The sequence below is a fragment of the Dermacentor andersoni genome, chromosome 8 (genome assembly GCF_023375885.2).
Source record: "Dermacentor andersoni chromosome 8, qqDerAnde1_hic_scaffold, whole genome shotgun sequence".
Lineage (NCBI taxonomy): Eukaryota > Metazoa > Arthropoda > Arachnida > Ixodida > Ixodidae > Dermacentor > Dermacentor andersoni.
The window spans coordinates 65079240-65101104 of NC_092821.1; the positions used below are offsets into that span (position 1 = coordinate 65079240).

A 21865-nucleotide genomic window follows, 5' to 3' on the forward strand; every position below is an offset into this window, starting at 1 on the left:
GGACTCTGGCATTTGCACAGACAGGTGTTTGTGATCGCTGACGTCAGCTTGGCCCCAAGGCATCAAGCTATAGCTAGAATACTAGAATCGGGTGTGGGCAATCAAGGACTTCCCCTCTCAAACCTTCTTCTGAAAGTTGTGCGAGATTTTGGGGCTCGTAAATTTTAACAGGTGCTTCAAACCATCCTGTGCACAAGTTCTTCAGCCGCTTACCGACCTGCTGCATTGTGGCTAAAAAAAATGCCTACCTTCCATTGGTACCTGGAGCAAGAACACTTCTTTCACTAAGCCAAAACATGGTTGGCGACTGCGCTGTTGCTGATTCATTCGTACCCTGATGCGCTAACTTGCCTTATGGTAGATGCATCGACCACAGCAATGGGTGCAGTACTGCAGCAGCACGATGGCATAGACTGGAGGCCACTGGGCTTCTCAAAGCGCGTCAAACCTACAGCACCTTCGGGAGAGAGATGTTGGCCATCTATTGCGTTGTCAAGCAATTCCATTTTTTTCTTGAAAGTTTTTACTTTCTGACCAAGAACAATTGGTTAACGTTTGTTGTCAAGAATGTATAGTTCCTCGTTCTCAGAACGTGAGCTTTGGCAACTTTCCTTCATCTCCAAATTTATGTATAGTTCCTCGTACTCAGAACGTGAGCTTTGGCAACTTTCCTTCATCTCCAAATTTATCTCTGGGTCCATCTCTGGGACCGAAAACCGGGCAGCTGATGTACTGTCGCGGATTGCTGCTGTGCCTGTTGGCCCTGTGAATTTCTAAGCTCTAGCGTTCACCCAGAAAAATGACCCTGAGCTGCGCCAAGTGCGGGAAAAAGGCTCGTCATTCCAGCTTGAGAAGGTGCCGCTTCCCTACACAATAACATTGATCACCTGCGACACATTGCAGGCAGCTCCTCACCCCTTCGTGCCCCATCAGTTTCGGCGGCCAATATTCAATTCACTGCACAGGCTGAGCCATCCCGGCATCAGAGCGAAGCAGAGGCTTATCACAGACTGCTTCGTCTGGCCAGAGATGAACAAAGATGTTCGAAGCTGGGCAAGGAGCTGCCAAGCCTGTCAAGCCGTGAAAGTGACCCGTTATATACGTTCTGTGGTGCAGCCGTTTCGACCACCAGAGAGCCATTTCGATCACGTGCATTTAGACTTGATGGGCCGTCTTCTGCCCTGCCAAGGTTTCAGGTACCTCCTGACGTTTCTCAACCGGTACTCAAGGTGGCCTGAGGCAACGCCTCTTCAAGACATCACGGTGGAAACAGTGGTGGAAGCATTTTATGCTATGCTGGTGTCGTGGTATGGCATCCCTTTGCTCATAACTACTGACCAGGGCTGACAGTTCCAAAGCTTGCTTTTTTTCTGCCCTGGCAAGACTGCTCACCACGCGCCTTCATAACACAGCTTACCACCCACAAAGCAACGGCATGGTCGAGTCTCTCCACCGACAATTCGAGGTGTCATCGACCACCACACTCGACAGACAGCAATATGGGTGCACAGGCTACCCCTAGTACTGCTGGGGCTGTGAACAATGACCAAGGATGACCTCGGTGTCAAGGCAGCCGAGACGTTCTTTGTCTTAGCAATCTGCATTCGAGGCCAGTTTTTTGACACCCAGCAAGGCACTCCGCCAGCGGCCGTGCAGCACTTGGGCTACAATTCTGGCTCTACCAACTTCGACCTACACCCCCCCACATATCGCCCGCGGGCAGTCTATGTTTAGTTTCCCAGCAATGGACTCAACCACGCCCGTCTTTCTGTGGCGCGACTCTATCAAGCTACACTTGACTCCTTCCTATGAAGGCCCCTTTCGTGTGGTTTCGTGTTCAGAGAAAGCCTTGAATAGTGACATTCACGGCAGAGACAGTGTCATTCGACTATATAAAACCAGCCTATGTTGAACATTAACTCTTCATACCTTCAGCCGGAATGAAGGGCTCCCCTTAGAGAGCCTCCGGCATTCTACAGGAGAGTCCTTGTAGCGACCATCTGTCACTGAGCAGTGCCTCGCCGTGGTTGTCATTGCCCCTTGCTCCAGAAATACAGTATGCCTAGCTGTGGAGGTCATTGCCCCTGCTTTTCTTGAAACCGAAGTGGCTGCCCGACAGGGACACCACCACAGCCACACGGAAAACCTACTTTTACTCTTGAATAAAACCAGTCGACTCTTCGTTCTCAGGCGAAATGCGAAAACACCCGTGTACTTAGATTTAGGTGCACGTTAAAGAACCCCAGGTGGTCGAAATTTCCGGAGTCCCCCACTACGGCGTGCCTCATAATCAGAAAGTGGTTTTGGCACGTAAAACCCCATAATTTTTTTTTCTTCGTTCTCAAGTTATCAAAACATCCTTGCCTCCACTAAAGCGAGCTCTCAGAAATGTCGTCATGCAATCAGCAGCATGCATTGGGCATCTGAGGTGCACGCCAGCAATTACTTCAGTCAACCTGTAGGCATCTTGAGGGGACTGCTGCCCATACACTCGTTTTGGTCCTCTCCCGTCGATAGCGGCTTCTGGTTTCTTGCACAGTGTTTGCAGACTGCAGTGGCCGACGGGACATTTTTCTGTTCCGCCAGTTTGTCCGAGTGAATAGTTATTCTGCTGCACTCTTGATAGAATGTGCTACAAGCACATGCACCTTTGCAGAGGCGAAAGTCAAGCGTTGTCGCTTTGTGAAACGACAGTAGTCAGCCTTTGCAATGAATTGAATCTCTTGTCATCCGAGAACTCATGCATGGTGCTCAGAAAACAAATTCCACCACAGTGTCTTCAAGTTCACTGTCAAAAGAATAGCCATTGCACAACAAAGCTTCCATTGAAAATAAAGAGTTATACTTTTTTGTTTCTATTCAGAGAGTGCAGTACAACAATCCTGCTTTACGATTCTGCTCATTTTATCACATTCTTTTCAAATGCACTTATAAAGTCGGGCCCTGACATGTTATTTTTGCACCCTCTGCAGTGTTTATATGTGTTGCACAAAGTTTTCCAAGCTGGCGTGTTCGCCACCGTAATACCAAAGACGATGACGCTGTCTCCATTTTTTGACAACTACAAACAAGAAACGTTTATTTTGTTTCACAGTACACTTGGCAAGCACAAGCAGAATGTGCCAAAGGTATCTTCCGACACCTGACCAATGCCCAACCATTCCTTTGTCATTCAGGTGCATGCGGTGGCAACATAAGAATTGCAAAATGCTTTACAAAATGTTTACTGGCACTAAGTGAAATTCTAATACGTTCTTTTTCGCAGCATAATGATATGTTCGCCGACCGACTTTTCAGACACCCAATATATTGTGCTTCCCCGAATATTCGGACTCTGCCGTGGTACTGCCACGCGCTCCATAGATTCATTGTACAAGAACTACCAAAATTTCGTATGTTTCAAGCTCTGTTCAATTTTCTCCGCCTGGCAAAGAAGCCTCACGAAATACGAAAAATTCCGTGTGACTGCGCTCTCACCCACATTGTAAAGCAGCGCCTTCAAATAAGCTGATCGAAAACAGCTGCATGCCTGTCGCAAACCCGAAGAGAGAGCGCATCACTTTGACAATGGTACGAAAGGAGCACCAAAAGCAGGTTTCTCATTTCGCAGCTATTCCTTCCTCTCATTTCTATGGCACACTTATTAGCCATCTCTCAAGGCCGACTGATCACATTGATAACAAAAGCCCCTTGATAACACGGGCAAAGCACCGCTCTGACCACGCGCAAAACTCGAAAAGCTATGGAATAGGCATAGAAAGTTTCAAAATTCCGGCTCTGCTCGCACCACATCGAAAGAGTGCGCGTGCATTTATATATTTTGCACCAGAAACTTGCTTCGGACCAAAGCCAACTAAAGTAACGGTTTTATTTTCATGAAAATGTATGCATGCTGTAAAAACACGTTCGTGACAAAAAATAAAAGTGAGACAAACAGATCGAGAAGCGACCCACTTGTAAAGAAAAGGCAAAACCAATGCGTTCGAGAAAGAAAATATTCCACTTCTAAATGCGCCAAATTGGCAATTGAGATTCCTGCAACAAATGTATAAAAACATCAGTTTCAGTGTGCCTTCATTATCTATGAATTCGTAAGCCCCGTTCAACACCAGCTGCTGCCTATAGAGAACGTGTTTGTATAGGGCTCCTTATGTAGCTACGCAGTACTGAATCCGCTTTATCACATTTTCAGTGGCTTTCTTGATGGCCGACACAGGAATTCTATGGCAGGCATCCGTTGTCCTTTTCTTCAGCTAATCTGATGTCTGTCTCGATCATAAAAGCGTGGTCTTTCACATAACCCCAAAGAAAGAAATCGAGTGGAGAAATAGTTAGGTGAGCTAGCCGGCCAAATTACAGGCCCGTGCCTTCCAATCTATTGCGCACGAAAAGTCGCACGTTGGAGGGCCCTGCTTTATGATGCGGGTGAGGGCGTAGTCAGGTGGTTTTCTCCATATTTAGCAGTGTGTATTCATCAATAGTTAAAAATTAGTGCGCAATTAGTAGGTCGCTGAAGATACCGCAGCTATATGTTCCTTGCCTGTGCCTACAAATGCTTCATTGATGGTGATATTTACAGTAGTACGTCTCAAGCTAGATAATTCATTACACTGACCTAATGAAATCTCAGTAACAAAAAAATTAGTGGCAGCCACTCCACTGTACTGAAAACAATATGGACTCCATTTTCTTCGAGTAACGCATTGCTGCTTTTTACATTTTGGTGATTGATAGTTCATTGGGACACCCTCTATATATTTATGACCTTTGCATGCAAATGAAGATGTTTCCATCTCTAATAAATGTGATAAATTATTGGAAATTTTTTTCGTGAGTCCTTAGCATTGCTTACTGGAAAGAGAAGCAATACTGAGACACATATCGTTCACATGCGTTTCACACGCCGTTGATAAGAGACTCTGCTGAAGGAGCCACTGAGATGTATAGGTTTTCTTTCAGAGTAAAAAAAGCATGCAAAGCAATTTGAAGCGAGGTGAAGATAAAACAACCTATTCATTCTCCAGGCATAGGCTATCCAAACCTTTAGAAATAACTGTTAATTGGCTACCTCCTTTTCTATAAAAGGTATGAAATTTGTCCTTTGTATATATATATATATATAAATATATTAGGAATGCATAGTGTTTACAGTGTAAATGTAAAACAATTTTGAAATGAGAAAATATGTATGAGGCAGCCACTGCTGGTACTTCTCATGGGCTTGCCCTCGTCAGGATTTGCAGAAATAAAGCGAAAGTGTGAAATAAAATCTGTGCACAACCACGCCAACAAAGATGCAGTAAGCTATTAGCCACAATAAAAATTTTAATGAAAAGGTCGAGGAAAGTAAAAAAAAAAACCTCAAATGATGTGGGTGAAAAAGCTCTAGTAGTGATACTTTAGGTGTGGGAGGGATGGGGGGAGGCTTAGGCATCGCGGGGAGGGAGGCTCAGCCCCCCCCCCCCCCGGGATACTCCGGAGGGGCCTCGGGCGCTGAAGCACTCCCCCCCCCCCCCCTCCTGGTAGTCAGTGCATATAGTCAGTGGTACTGTTTATATCGCCTCTCATGCGCATTGTGGTTCTCTTCAGCTTCGTACTGTGAGACAGGCTTAGCCGCTTACGCAGCTGATCGTCTTTAGTGGTTTCGTCACAGCTGGTAACAATGGCGCTGACAGCGCCTTCGTCGTCCAGCTCCAACTCGACAAATAAACAACTTAAGCAAACTTCAAAGTGAGGAAATTATAGCAGGTTTACGGCAGAAAATTAAGCCAACATTTTAGAGAAGTGCAAAGTGGCCGGTCGCATGTAGACGTCGCAAAGTAATTAGAAATCTTGAAGCAGACAATGTCAGACTACATAAGCAACGAGGTGATGGTATTGGAACCTGCCAAGAAATCTACTGGATCCTGGCAGAACAATGTCAGCCAAGGTGCCCACCCAGAATCTGAGGAAGCTATTCTGATGTGGCTGAAAGCCACGATCGCTGTGCAAGTGTCGGTGTCCGGTGATGCTTTAAATCAAATGCCAGTAACCCTGACCCTTCATATGGACATTCAGGGTTTTAAATTTAATAATGGCTGGGTCCGAAATGTTAAGCAAAGAAGCAACTTAAGCTTTAAGAAGATGTGTGGTGAAAGTGCTGCTGTAGATGAGTCGGCTGCTGAAAATGATCGTCAAGATAGGTTCATGTCCAGAGACACATTTAACTGTGATGAAACTGCCTTGTTTTACAAGTTGCTACCTGAAGAACCTCTTGTGTTCATTGGGGACCCTTGCCACCGTGGCAAGCACAGCAAGGAACAGCTGACCTTTCCTCTGGGCAGCAATATTCTGGGAGCTGAAAAGGTTCCGATGCTTATTATCAGTAAATGAAAGAATTCGAGATGTTTTGAGAGCGCGCGAGTTCAAGTTCTGTATGAAGCCAACAGAAAAGTGTGGATAATGTAACATCTATTCAAAGAGCGCATTCAGAAGCTGGTGAGGAAGTTGGAGTGTCAAGGACAAAAAGTTCTAATAACAATGGGCAACTGCGTTGCGCATAGCCATGTGAACGACCTCAAAACTATACAAGTGGAATTCTTGCCGTCACCCGCAACATCACTCCTGCAGCCAATGGACCAAGGGATTATCTGGACTCTCAAGCAGCTCCATTGGTCACGTGTGCTTTATCTTGTGGGGGTTTGTGTGGACAGTGGCGAAAGCTACAATGTTGACTTTATCACTGCAGTCAGCATGCCTTTGGATGCAGGGAGGCCCTGACTGAGAACACAGTCTGGAGCCACGCAGGTTTCGCGATCCAACGTGAAATGCCACCGTCATGCAATGATTGCAGCTCTAGCAACCTGATCTGTAGACTTCACCTACTGACCTCATCGAGAATTTGCTTGTGGAAATGACGCTGGAGAAGCTCACCAATGCTGCAAATGAGATCTAGTTCTGTGCTGTACTTACTAACGACAAAATAGTTTGTCAGGTGCTGTAAGAAGATGAGTTGTACTCCCGCATTGAGGAGCCAATGACAGTTGCCAACTAGCTCTGAAATGACGCAAGCCTGCATGGTGCTTCAGGCTGTTTACAATGAGAACGGCACTCTGTCAATGTGCAAGCTAATTTATTGGTGTGACAACATGGCACGTCACAGAAACATATTCACATATTCACGAGTTTAAGTCGCTTGGTAAATACCTAAAGTGATATATTTTTCTGTGAATTCGTTTTCTTGGTAGGCCCGATTTTCTGGAGACAATCTCAAATTGGTCAGCGACTGTAAACAAGTGGAAAAATAAAATCTAACAAAGCTCAACACATTTCAGGAGTGCGAATATTTACAGCCGGATCTTTATGAGTCTTCGGATGATGCAAAAATACATATCGCTCGAAAACAAAAAAATTGGGAAATTATACTATGGGGATGTACTGTGATATAGTTGACTTCTCAAAATTTTACATTTTCGAGGCATTTTTTTTCTGCAGCCTTAAAGAAGTCGAGGTCCTTGTCTTGATAGGCCAGGTGTAGTGTCCGGTGGCAGGCTAGCTTGGTTAAATCGAAGGGAGCTTTATGCAAGAATTCTGCCACACAAAATGCATTGCAGCTTGCCTTGACGCTTGCTTTGACGCTTGCTTGCCTTGACTTTCTACCCTTGAACTTTTGTACCCCCGTAACTAGCCGGTGTCACACTAGATGCTAGTGTGACCAGATTGTCAACATGGGCTTTGTCAACCCTGCCAAAAAAAGGTTTCCTGGCACGTGCCAAGTGCCGTATATGTAGTAGGAGTGATGATGTGGCCTCCTCTTTGATTAATTACCATGGTTGGCAAGTACCACCTTGCATAGTCATGTGAAAAGTATGATGCACTGCACACTGTACACTTGAATTCAACTTGCATGCAAGGGCTCTGTGGACCCTGAAAATGCTTTTGTGAAGCTTTATTAAACCACTGCTGCAGAGAACAAAATCGTTAATCAGCACTACCTTTGCTTTAATATTCGTAGACAGTAGATGTCTCGAAGAGCTAAGAAGGTTGGATCCGGCAACAAACTCGTCCTATATTGTGAGCATGTACGGTCTTTGCATTGGCGGCTTTGTTCCAACTAAACAAGCAGCACCTGGCTGTCATCATCATCATCAGTTGCCCATGTGGGAAGTCTCAGCAGTTTAGCAATAGTCTCATTACCTTCAGCTTCCACTCACCATTAGACCTTTTTTGCATGTTTTCAAGTAGGCATGATGTGATCATTGTTTGTGTATGTAAAATCGCGACCAATGCTAGCGGGAATACGGGAGGCACAGCTATGCGAAGAGCCTCGTCACCGGTGCCTCATGAATGTTGCGGCGCATGCATAATCGAAGCCATTTCGGAAAAGCCCGGCGTGTTGTCTACTATGGCGAGTTGTCTGCCACGACTTCATGAGGCGCAGTTGGTGGCACTCCGCGGAGGGCTGCCACGAGCTCCAGTGTTCCTGCTGGCAGTGGCCGCCCCTGTACATCTACAGCACGCCATGCTGCCTAGGCTATGCCAGTGACAGGTTTCAAAGTGATTCAAATGCGCCTCAGGGTTATTTGGAAGCTGATGAATGTAACCCAACAATGTTGCCGGCTGATGTAGCTGCATTTTTTTTACAGTACGTGAGAGGATGAGGCCTTCAGTGACTGAGGTAAATGCAGTAAATGTTGATTTCCTGGGCAAGTGCAAGGTTTAGCTATGTCTAATTTTTATCCCAAATGGCAGATGCATGTTTAGTTTTGAGAGAACTAAGTTTTTATAGAGTGTCAGTGTTTGCAGAAGAGGAAAAATTACGACCTAGATACTTGAATTGCGATTGCCATTAGTAGTGAAATAAAGATGCATTTTCCCCCAGAGATAATTAATTGTGGGAAGGTCAGGACATTTGTGGGTGATAACTTATGATAGCAAAGTGTCATTCAGTAGTATATATTGATTGCCATTGTTTACAGTATGTAATATGCACATAGATTTACACTTCTCTGTGTTAAGTTTGATTATAGATTTGCTACACCGGAGTGACATAATGTGGAGATCCCTCTGCCACGTATATGAATCACCAAGGTTAGTAATCTTGCGGTAGGTTACACAGCCCTCTCCGAACAGATTAATTAATAATTTCGCAGTTAGGAAGATCATAAATATAAATCAAGAATGGCAAGAGCAGCAAGATGGATCCTTGTGGCACTTTGGGTGTAACTGGTGAATTCGTAGATGAGCAGTTAGTGGCTGCGACATACCGAGTTTGATTGGAAATAAACTCCTTTACCAAGACGACACATTTGCTTGAATGCTAAGGTGCTTAAGTTTAAGGACACGTAGAACACGACAGCAGAGCGAAAGGCTTTGGGAAAATGTGAAAGTCAACATCAAATCCTTGATCTGAGGTGACGAACCAATCATTAGTGAAACAAAGAACTTTGGTATCACATAAAATATTATTTCAAGACCCTGCTGACATGAATAAAAGAATGAGTTACTTTTCAGAAAATTGATGAGGTGAGAATGTATTGGGTGTTTTAAAAGTTTGCATGGAATGCTAGTTGAGATAGGGTGGTGGTCCTCAGGACAGTGCACATCAGCCGATTTATGGACTGCAGCCACCTTCTCCGTTTGCCAGCGATTAGACTTCTGGTTATTCGATTGCTGTTAAATAGCGACGAGGGTCGTAGGAAAGCTTCGCATTTTATTTATCAACTTATGTTGGATGAAATTTAGTAAGCAGGCACATCACTGAATGGAGATTTAAAGTGTGCAAGCAGATTTAAAGTATGTAATCTATATAAGCAGATATGACGAAATGCCAGATTGCAATTCGCTGACTTCTCTCGGGTTGTTTTAGTAATTTATTATTCGAAAAATAATGATCAGTAATAGATGGTTATTCTCAAAGGCCCACCACAGAGGTTAAAGCTGATAAAAAATTGGTGCAGTTTTCCTATTGATAAAAAACTTTTCGACATTGGAGATAAGTTACCTTACTCTAATTAGATTACATATCACGTGAATAATAATGTGCCAAGGTCATCAAAGTAAGAAAGCTTTAGCCTGTAGTTGGGTTCTTGCTGAAAAAAAAACGATACCAAGTTCGCTTAAATCCGTTCATGGAGACATCCTTAAGATTTCTGTAACGCAGACGCACCTCACACACACACACACACAAATGCTGAGAAAGTCTAACTCAAACTTTGCAAGTGTTGGGAATTTTAGCTGTTGTGTCTGACGAAAAGAAAAGCTTTAGAATGAAGCTCACCTTTTCCTGAACGGAAAGAAACCAAATGTGTTGAAATCAGTTCATTCAATGGTAAGGCACTCCAATTAGATTCTTCTTGATAAAGGTGGTTAAATTTCCTCCTTCTATGAAGCAGCATTCGCTTTCAAAGTGTGAAAATTAATCGCACAGCAAAGCTCACAACACCGCAGGAGAATATGCGCACGAGATCCACGTTGTGTTCAACACGAATTGCATGTAGCAGACGCTGTGCTGCGTTTTGCGTTTCTAGATGCTGCAAATGCACTGTATCCACTAATGGTGACGTTGTAGGTGCATCAAGTCACTAAACAGGGTTACACTGCAAGAACCCGTGACTGTTCAAAGACTTGCAAGGGTAAGCGCCAGTGCACCCTCTATGGTTCTGTATGGTTTGCTAAGTAAAACGGCACGTGTGCTATGTCTGCATTGTTATGTAGTCCATGACTCCATGACATGGGGCAGTTTGCTTTGCTAGAGCTAAACTGCTAACGTGATATGGAATTGCATGATGCTTCTAAGACTTTGGCTGTCCGGCACGATCTGATGAATAGCTCTTCTGATAGTTGCGACAAACGCTTTCTCTTTCTCTGCGTGCAATCAGATAATGATCGTGCTTTGTTTCCGTAAATGAGTCCAGTTGCGAACTTCTCGAAACAAGCGTTGAACAAATGCTGCTTGTAAAATCAAGGTGTGATCAAACAAGAAATGGTGGACCAACTTGGAAGCAGGCCTGTCAATGCCAACTGGAGCGTTGTTTCACACTTGCCGTAGCAACAGCTAGTCATGAGGCCTCTCTTAGCTTGCTGGCGTGATGAGCCATTAGGAGGGCCCCTTGCCATGGAAAATTTGTGAGACCTTCACCTGAATATTTTTTATTGTTGCATTTGCTCTTGTGTGAGGAGTGTGGGAACGAAAAGGTGAAACACTGACCTTTCGAACGATACCACCATGGTGGAATTCAGCGGTGCGAAACACTAAAGATGGATCCATGAACGCTGATGTTTCTGCACGATTCATGTTGTCCACGCTGACATAACTTCTTTTTTACACACTTAGAGTGTGTTTTCAGCTAAATAATTTTGACACATCACAAATTGAGCATTGCAGGTGCCGAAACAATGGTTAAAAAAACGGAAATGCTACTGAGCCTAGGTATTCACACAGTGATGCTACTGCCCCACTGATTGCACTGAACCCTGCTATATTTCAGCAAAATATGAGAAATCTACGCCCTCCCTATGCCGCAAGTGTTCCTTGACTTTTTCAAAACGAGGCTTGGTCCTCGAGCACAGTTTCTGCACACCATCAAAGTGGTATGGCGAAGACCAGCAGCTGTATTATAGCTTTGCAGTGTACCAAATGAAGCTTCCCCAATTGAGCCTGGATCGTATTATGGTTCTATCCTTGGAGTGTTCTTTATTTTGAATGCCTTCCACCCCAGCGTGTGCGGGCTCCATGGGCAACAGGGCAGCATCGCCTTTCAGGCTGCATTGAGCAATCGCACTGGCGCCTAGGAAGGCTCTGTGCTGCTCCCTCTTGTGACCAATGTAAAATGGTAATCAGTTTCAGGTGCTGTATAGAGTCGTGTTCGATATTTCCAGCTTAACACGTGGTGGGATACCTGCGCCAATGACACCAAACAGCACCGAGTGCACGCCTTTGCGCCATCCTGCGAAAAAAACGGCATTTTAGCAAAAAATTTTGCGGAGCCTGCGCCAGCGTATGCATAAGAGCGAATCCTTCCTTCCGTCGCTAGGAAGATTGCAATCAGAACCAACACGTTATCATCATCATTATAGAAGGAAGCAGAGTCCCCTCCATACTCCATGGGTTTGTCGGAGCCGTCCTGTTCATCATACGCACTTTTTCTGACGGAAGTACAATGTAAGGCCACTACCGTATTGCTGCCACTTTATTTCGGTGTTCATCGAACATGCGTGGTACTATGGTGTTTGCCGAAGGGGCATATCACGTTTTAGGAAGAAAGTTAAGCTTTTGCTATGTTTGTGAGTGAAAGTGGGTCTTTGGAAAAGAACCGCTGCCATCAGAGTCCCGCGTGGTGCATAGTTTGAAATGTTCTTAGTGAATGAGGTTAAATGCGGTACCCTGCCAGAGCCACCACTTCGATGGGTGACGGCATGTTTGTTGAAGGAAAAGTTTTGCGTCGAGCTTGGGTCGCTGTGCTATTTCATTGAAATAGTCACCGATGCAAATGCAAAACGCTGTTCGCGGCTCGCGCATGCGCAGTGGCGCTGACACTGTTTCTGTTGCGGCCGCGAACCCTTTGCCACCCTTATTCGAAAACTCCCTAAAGTACCTGGCATGACACGACTATATTGCGTGATATCATGTTAAGTGCAGGCGCGCGTGCTGATCGGTCTTGCGGTAAGCCTTTGTGCACAAGCTGAGACTGTCGCGCTGTGTTGCATTCTGGGTTAATAAACATGGTTTTGATGATGATCTATCTTTCTGGGGTTCCTTCTCTGCGCCGTATCGACGAACCCGTCTGTAGCGCCCTTTGTGCGTTGCGGTGTGAAGCACCGCATTATTTCCAGACCCTGCTTATAAGGTAAGCCTCGTGCAAACTCGTTTCAATAACCAATGGACTATATCAGTTAAAATTTTCATGGTATATGGTAAGCACACGTCCATCGGACTCAGTTCCAGAAGTGTTTTCTCGTACGCAAACTCGGCTTTTTGCCTGCGCAAGGACCTGCGCCGAAGTGTGAAATGACTGTTCCACCTCTGATGATGGGCTCAGTGTCACAGATATCAAGGCCATGAACAATATTACAATGGAGCTGTTAGAAGCACGATGGGTTTCTCTTGACGTGCGCAGTTTCGCCGAGCTGGGGGAGAGAGAGAGCTGAGAAGAAAAGCAGAGTATAAAAATAGCATCGCGCAGCATAGCAACGCGGCGCTATGCTGCGCGAAGTGAAATGTTAGGATCGGGTGGATCCTAGCGTGGGAGAAGGAGCGGTACGCACGCGAGCGCGCGCAAGGCAGGGGGGTCAGGCGAGGGAGGAGGAGCGTCCTTCTCCGGTGGCTGCTAGGGTGCCTCGATGTCCTCCTCGCCCGCCGCTCCGTACAGAATGGAGACAACCGCTGCGTCTGCTACTGCGTTAGCCATGCGAATCGCGGACGCCGTAGTAGACGCCTTTGGCGCGAACGCCGTAGATACGCGTTGCCGGCGCTCGTGTGTCTTCCGTGCGGTTTGGCACTACCAGAGTCCTTCCATTTTTTTTTTATGGTCACGAAACTGGCGCCTCAGTTTCATATAGAGCCAGCGCCCGCCGCTAGAGGCGCAACCGTGCATGAGAGGGCATGCGAACGCCGCTACCGGTGTGGTTGTGTGGGGGGCAGCCTCGGTATTCTAGCTTTCTCAACTTCCTCAACCGTCGCTTTAGTTTCACGTAACTATTTTTAACATTGAATATGCTTAAATTACTGCCTGAGCGCGTCTTCTGCCATTATATGAGCGCCCGGGACGAAAGAAAAGCCGCACATAACATGGAGCTCTCGGCGGTCTCAGAAAAAAGAAAAAAATTCTGGGATTTTACGAGCCAGAACCGTGATACGATTATGAGGCACGCCGTAGTGGGGGACTCAGGATTAATTTTGACCACCTGGGATCCATTAAAATGCACCTAAATTTAAATAAACATAAATAAATGTCTGAATGAGATTTAGGTAGGATTAATGCAAAACAAACTTAGCTACTAAATATCTTCAAACGCACCTAAAAGTCTGCAAAGCGATGCCATTTCTGTATGACATTTAGGTAGGATTAATGAAAGACAAACTTTGCTACTAAATGTCTTTACAATGCACCTAAATTTAAATAAACTGGTGTTTTGCATTTCGCCCCCGGCGAAATGCGTCCGCTGTCACGGCCGGGTGGTCTCGGTCCAGATTTCTATATCATCGCCGTTCGCCTCAACGCTTCAGTGGGCTCCGCTTTTTAATATTTGCCTGAAATTAAACACCGCGCATTCGCAATAAAGCACCAGTGGTCCCACTTATCACCAGATGCAAACATATGGGCTGTCACCCCCGGTTACCAGTAAGTAAGCGCCAACTCTCCGTTGCGCATAGCGCCAGATTGTTCGCCGAGCACAGCTGTTAACTTTCTTTTAAACTGTGGCAGAGATGGACTCTGACTGTGGGCAGTATCTTATAAGGAGATCAAAAGCATCAAATTGTTATTGCAAAGGGCTGCTACCGTAGAATACTTAATGACAAAGAAAAGGAAATTGAGCTGCTTCGTGCGCTTAAGATTTCTCTGCAAAGCGATGCCATTTCTGAATGAGATTTAGGTAGGATTAACGCAAGACAAACTTCGCTACTAAATGTCTTCGGTGCGGCTTTTAGCAACGGATTAAGGCGAACGTGAAGTGTTAGGACCTGCGCAGTTGAAACTAGCTGTATTGTAATTAGGCAATTGCCTTAGCAAGCAGTCGTTTAGAAGCGTCAGTAAGCCCAGCTGCTCACGCTGCTCGTGGTTTCGACGCAGAAACGACGAGACTAGGTATTTTGGTTCTTAATGCGCAACTATTTACATTATCTTGAAAACTTTATAATTCGATTAAGAAAAGAAATAGAACGTGTTGGTGCAAAAACAACATACAAGCACGATCATTTATTTATCATGTAAAATAAGCGGAGCGAAATACAGACAGCACAGAGGCGTCCGGTCACGAATGGTCCACCATTCACAATGCAAGAAGTTTGTTAAAAGAATGACACTGATATAATAAGCATAAAGAAATAACATCAAACGCGAGAGATATGCATTGGGGGGGCAGGAAACAAACACCAGCAAACGAATGGCAATAAATCATCATCATCATCAGCCTGGTTACGCCCACTGCAGGGCAAAGGCCTCTCCCATAGTTCTCCAACAACCCCGGTCATGTACTAATTGTGCATGTCGTCCCTGCAAACTTCTTAATCTCATCCACCCACCTAACTTTCTGCCGCCCCCTGCTACGCTTTCCTTCCCTTGGAATCCAGTCCGTAACCCTTAATGACCATCGGTTATCTTCCCTCCTTATTACATGTCCTGCCCATGCCCATTTCTTTTTCTTGATTTCAACTAAGATGTCATTAACTCGCGTTTGTTCCCTCACCCAATCTGCTCTTTTCTTATCCCTTAACGTTACACCTATCATTCTTCTTTCCATAGCTCGTTGCGTCGTCCTCAATTTGAGTAGAACCCCTTTTCGTAAGCCTCCAGGTTTCTGCCCCGTAGGTGAGTACTGGTAAGACACAGCTATTATACACTTTTCTCTTGAGGGATAATGGCAACCTGCTGTTCATGATCTGAGAATGCCTGCCAAACGCACCCCAGCCCATTCTTATTCTTCTGATTATTTCCGTCTCATGATCCGGATCCGCCGTCAGTACCTGCCCTAAGTAGATGTATTCCCTTACCACTTCCAGTGCCTCGCTACCTATTGTAAATTGCTGTTCTCTTCCGAGACTGTTAAACATTACTTTAGTTTTCTGCAGATTAATTTTTAGACCCACTCTTCTGCTTTGCCTCACCAAGTCAGTGAGGATGCATTGCAATTGGTCCCCGCAGTTACTAAGCAAGGCAATATCATCAGCGAATCGCAAGTTACTAAGGTATTCTCCATTAACTTTTATCCCCAATTCTTCCCATTCGAGGTCTCTGAATACCTCCCGTAAACACGCTGTGAATAGCATTGGAGAGATCGTATCTCCCTGCCTGACGCCTTTCTTTATTGGGATTTTGTTGCTTTCTTTATGGAGGACTACGGTGGCTGTGGAGCCGCTATAGATATCTTTCAGTATTTTTACATAAGGCTCGTCTACACCCTGGTTCCGTAATGCCTCCATGACTGCTGAGGTTTCGACAGAATCAAAGGCTTTCTCGTAATCAATGAAAGCTATATATAAGGGTTGGTTATATTCCGCACATTTCTCTATCACCTGATTGATAGTGTGAATATGGTCTATTGTTGAGTAGCCTTTACGGAATCCTGCCTGGTCCTTTGCTTGACAGAAGTCTAAGCTGTTCCTGATTCTATTTGCGATTACCTTAGTAAATAGTTTGTAGGCAACTGACAGTAAGCTGATCGGTCTATAATTTTTCAAGTCTTTGGCGTCCCCTTTCTTATGGATTAGGATTATGTTAGCGTTCTTCCAAGATTCCGGCAATAAATACAGAATGCATAATCGATTGCTTCTATAAACAAGAAAGTGTAAAGCATAAGCATTTCATAGCACATGGCAAAACAACTCTCAAACGAACACAAGTAGCGACATACAGCTATTTTTTTTTAAATGGCTTGTTAGAGATACCACCATTCTACTTCTTCAGCTGTTACTTGCAACACGTGTTCGGCATCGTTGTCCCACCCCGCCACTTCAACTAAACAGCCCAGCACTCGAGAAATAGCGCAGCACATGCACAGAACGCACCCGATCACTCAGCTCGCCTCGCACTGCGCACGCGTTTCGGTACGCGAACGCGCGAACGATGCCCTCTGTGGCACAGTGGCGCCGCGTCGCGGCACTTTTGGGCAGCATATGAACCTCTCCCATAGCGTGACGGCGGAGTTTCGTGACCAGAAAAACATGGAAGGACTCTGGCACTACCTTAATGGCCTTCCCCCAGCTCCACTGGTCTCTGGTGTTTGCGATAGCAGAGCCACGCATAATTTTTACACTGTTTCTCCAATATCTCTCTTTATTATTGGCGAGCCAACTGCACGACTTTAAAATGACATACGGCGGATATACTTATACATTGGTCGACAGTGCACCAAACAGCAACATTCGCCGCGGCATATTGAGAAAGTGTTGCTGGTTAAGCCTCTGTTTAAGCTCTTTGCATTATATGGCCATAAAAAATTCAGCGACGATTCCGACACTGCCTGCATGCGAGTGATGCGTGGGCGCGATCCACAGCAGCCGCCGCAGACAACCTCCGCTCATGCAGCGCTTTTTTTCTACACAAACGGTGCACACGTATTGTGGCCATCGTCGCTACGAAGACCCTCGTGCGCAGCACTACGTACGCCTTTCTTCTCATGCTTTCGCCATACCCTCCTCCTCCATTTTTCCCATCGTGCTCTCTTCGCTCTCGTTGCTTTTTTTATCTACCGCTGCACCCCACGTTCGCTCTTTCGATTTGCTATTCGCTCGGTTGCGAGGTAGGATGGCGACGCTGACGCTCGCTGCAGGAACGGGCGCCTAAGAGTTACCGCTCTAAAACTCACTGCCAGCCAACGTGATGGTGGGCGCACGGCAGGTTGTTCCGGCAAAGTGGCCTCAAATTTGTTCAAAGCAGTAAAGCACCTTGGTGATTGGTTTTGAGATCACGCGCTAGGCCAGAGGCTGAGATTGAGTCCGAGGACGACATGCTGACAACTACTGGAAATGCTTTCGCGAAACAGAATTCGTGCATCGCAGCCCAATCAGATGGCATTGCAGAGTCAAACTTCGTGCAGATATACGGTAGAATCTCAATAATACGTTCCCGTTACTGACATTTCACTGGTGCCAATATTCGCAATCGTGTGCACACAGAAAAAAGACCCAATAAAGTTGCGGTCATTTTTTAACGGCGTTACATTCCTGGACACGATTTTTTGGCACCAACGTTCAGCACGTCGCCAAACTGCATTCGTATAATACGTTCTCTGGCCACTAGGTCTCACGTAAAGAAGAAAATGCGTGAAGTGCGCAGGATAAAGAACGGTATACAGCTGCCTGCCGTGCCAGCTTCACTGCAATACTCACCTGCCCGTCTCACGTGAAAATGCCGGTGCGCACTTAGTTTCTCATATCGATACCAGCAAATCTTCGGGGTCGTTGCACGCGGCATTCACAGCTATCGCCCAGAATCATATTATGATAAGCATCTTCGCCTATCTGTTTGACAGCGCGTGTTGCCGTTGGAAGTGTAGGGCATGCTTACAATAGGCGAGAACCGATACGCGCCGCCGTTCCCTGCTAAACACTGCGATTACATGCGTTTTCCGGCGGCTGTATCCCATGTGACGAAGAAAAGGCGCGAAGTGCGCGGAATCAAGAACAGTTTGTGGCCGTCTGTCTCACGTGGAAACGACGGCGCGCACAGTTCACATTCACAGCTGTCACCGCCAAACCTATTGCGATAAATATCTTCACCTATCTCTTTTACGGCGAGTGGCGCGTAGTGCCATTGGTAGCGTACAGCACGCTTTTAGTAGGCGGTAATCCAAACGAGCCGCCGTTCCCTCCTGCAGGCGGCGCTATGTGGGCATCGTGTTTAGCTTTGGCGGCGTCAGGCGTCGCCCCTCAGGTCGATTTCGTTTCGGTTTCCCGTCGCCCTCATACAACACCACGGAATAGAAAAACAGCTAAGCGGGTCTCAGGCCGTTGGAGCACCACCAGCTCGACGCGCGTCGGCGGATCGTGCCGCAACAATCAGTGCGACGCTTTGCGTTACGTAGATGACAACAAAAGTTGAGTCACAAATTTTTTTAGCTACTTCGCATCGTACGTTTTCCTAGTTAGTGTAATTTTTTCGCGGTTTTTTCCAAAATGTATGAACGAGGTTCTACTGTATCTACATTTTTTTTTTACTCTGTGCGACGTGCATCGAGGTGCGAGACAAAGGAAAGCGGAACACCTCCTCGGTGTCCGTCATCGCGGTAGTTTGATTAAGCAGGACACCAGTTTAGCACATCACTGGGCAAAATTAAGTACACTTTACATACCGTTGGTGCTATAAAAACTGAAATTATTTTCCCCACTAAGGTTACCATTTTCAGACTGCCCGCACAATTATTCGAATGTTCTTGCCAGAAATTCATAATTGTGGTTGGCGGCTCAGTATTCTAACTTAACATTGAAATGTGAAAGTGCCAACACCGACAAACTCTCCATGTGAGGTAGCTGATTATGTAGCACGCCAGCCTAGAACTTTGGCGGTGGTTTTGGCAGTTGCACTATTGCCCGCCATCAGCTGACATTTCCCCATAATAAGCTAGGTCAATTGTGGGGATGTTTGTGGGGATCTGTGTGGGTTTTCGTTTAGACCCTCGCCTAGAGGGTCTAAAGGTAGAGAGGTAGAGAAGGAGGTAGAGAAGGAGGGTGCGGCATCCAGAAACCGACTGATGAAGCCTTACATGAGACAAATTTGTTGTGCCAGAGAATCCTAAGCTTTGCTAGTGCCGAGTACGGCCTCCGAGCCTCAAGTGCTCATTCAGGATCAGAGAGCAAGCTGGTTCATAACATTTTTAAACTGTTTGTTAAGGTTCCTAAAAATCCGTCAAAATCTTCGAACACTCCACATTCTCTGACTTTCTAATTTTACACCCTTGTAAAACATAATTTCTATTATAGGCGGACATCACAAACATCATCGTCAAGCATTCAAATGCAGAACTATTAGTAAAAATAAAAGGACCATCAAAATTTTGTTTGTTTATTCATACTTGAAATCACCTTCAAGGTCTCCCCTCCCAAAAAAAGAAAGCTTGCAATTAAATTCAGCACCTGTTTTCTTTTTGGCATTTCATGCTATCTTTAATTACTTTTGTTTTATTTGTGCAGCATCGAGGCCTCCTATTTCTCCATCAACTGCCACATGTGACAACAAAAAGCAAGGATTCCTTCACCGATGTGACCTATGTGACCACGAGGCTGATAAATTGTTTCATCGGGACGCACATGCCAGCATCGATACTGACGAGAAGCCATATCAGTGCCCTTCATGCTCTCGCAGCTTTTCACGAAAGAGCCACCTAAAAATCCACTTGCGCACTCACACAGGTGAGAAGCCCTATCAGGGCCCTTCATGCTCTCGGAGCTTCTCAGAAAAGGGCAGCGTTATGAAACACCTGCACACCCACACAGGCGAGAAGCCATATCAGTGCCCTTCATGCTCTCGGAACTTCTCAGAAAAAGGCAAGCTTACGATACACCTGCGCACCCACACAGATGAGAAGCCACATCAGTGCCCTTCATGCTCACAGAGCTTCTCAGAAAAGGGCAACCTCATTATACACCTGCGCACCCACACAGGTGAGAAGCCATTTCAATGCCCTTCATGCCCTCATAGCTTCTCACGAAAGGCCAGCATGAAATGCCACCTGTGCACCCACACAGGCGAGAAGCCATATCAGTGCCCTTCATACTCTCGGAGCTTCTCGCGAAAGAACCGCCTGAACGAACACCTGCGCACCCACACATGTGAAAGGCCATTTGAGTGCCCTTCGTGCCTTCAGAGCTTCTCACAGAATGCCAGCCTGAAATCACACCTGCGCATCCACACAGGCGAGAAGCCATATCAGTGTCATTCGTGCTCTCAGAGTTTCTTGCGAATGGGTCACCTGAATGAACACCTGCGCACCCACACAGGTGAGAAGCCATTTCAGTGCCCTTCATGCCTTCGGAGCTTCTCACAAAAGGCCGGCCTGAAAGCCCACCTGCGTACTCACACAGGCGAGAAGCCTTATAAGTGCCCTTCATGCTCTCGGTGCTTCTCACGAAAGTTTTCCCTGAATGAACACCAGCGCACCCACACAGGTGAGAAGCCATTTCAGTGCCCTTCATGCCTTAAGAGTTTTGCACAAAAGGCCAGCATGAAGTCCCACCTGCGCACCCACACAGGCGAGAAGCAGCCATATCAGTGCCCTTCATGCTCTCAGAGCTTCTCGCATAAGACCCGCCTGAACGAACACCTGCGTATCCACACAGGCGAGAAGCCATTTCAGTGCCCTTCGTGCCTTAAGAGCTACTCACTAAAGGTCAGCCTGAAATACCACCTGCGCACCCACACAGGCGAGAAGCCATATCAGTGCCCTTCATGCTTTCAGAGTTACTCGCGAAAGAACAACCTGAACGAACACATGCGTACCCACACAGGTGAGAAGCCATTTCAGTGCCCTTTATGCCTTAAGAGCTACTCACTAAAGGCCAGCCTGAAATACCACCTGCGCACCCACACACGCGAGAAGCCATATCAGTGTCCTTCATGCCTTCAGACCTTCTCACAAAAGCGCAGCATGAAATTCCACCTGCGCACCCACACAGGCGAGAAGCCATATCAGTGCCCTTCATGCTCTCAGAGCTTCTCACGAAAGAACCGCCTGAATGAACACCTGCACACCCACACAGGTGAAAACATATCAGTACCCTTTATGCCTTCAGGGCTTCTCGTTAAAGAGTGCAATGAAGGTACACCAGCGCATTCATACAGGTGACCGGCCATACATTTGTACTGTCTGCTCCCTGTCCTTTAAGCAGTCTCGTAGTTTGAGCGGACATAAGCGGAGAGCACAACACCGTGATACTGCAGGGTAGGTCAACAAATATGTTGAACTAGAATTTGAGTTAGATGTCTATGGGCGTGTAGCATGTTGCATATTGTTCTACTGCATCAGGTCTCGATGTGATCTGATACGGTCCCTGAAACACTTTTTTCAGGTCCCCATATTTGCTCTAGATCTTTTTTAGCAGGTAATATAACATAGAGATAAAGAAATTATGAAAAGTGACCCACACAAGGCCTTTACAGCTGAGAAAAAAACATAGACGTTTAGTTAAACCTCAATAGAATGAAGACGGTAAAATCAGTACTTTGCTTTG

The 21865-nt window shown here is 46.0% G+C and overlaps 1 protein-coding gene across 2 annotated transcripts in view; it reads left to right on the forward strand.

Moving 5' to 3' along the window:
- The window catches only part of LOC126538765 (uncharacterized), a 76558-nt gene extending 54996 nt beyond the window's left edge, over positions 1-21562 (forward strand). For both annotated transcript variants that reach the window (XM_072289713.1, XM_072289714.1), the window contains exon 3: positions 19829-21562. In XM_072289713.1, the coding sequence (XP_072145814.1) occupies positions 19829-21480 (1652 nt within the window). In that variant the 3' untranslated portion in view covers positions 21481-21562. The remainder of the gene's footprint in view (positions 1-19828) is intronic.
- Positions 21563-21865: the final 303 nt, after the last annotated feature.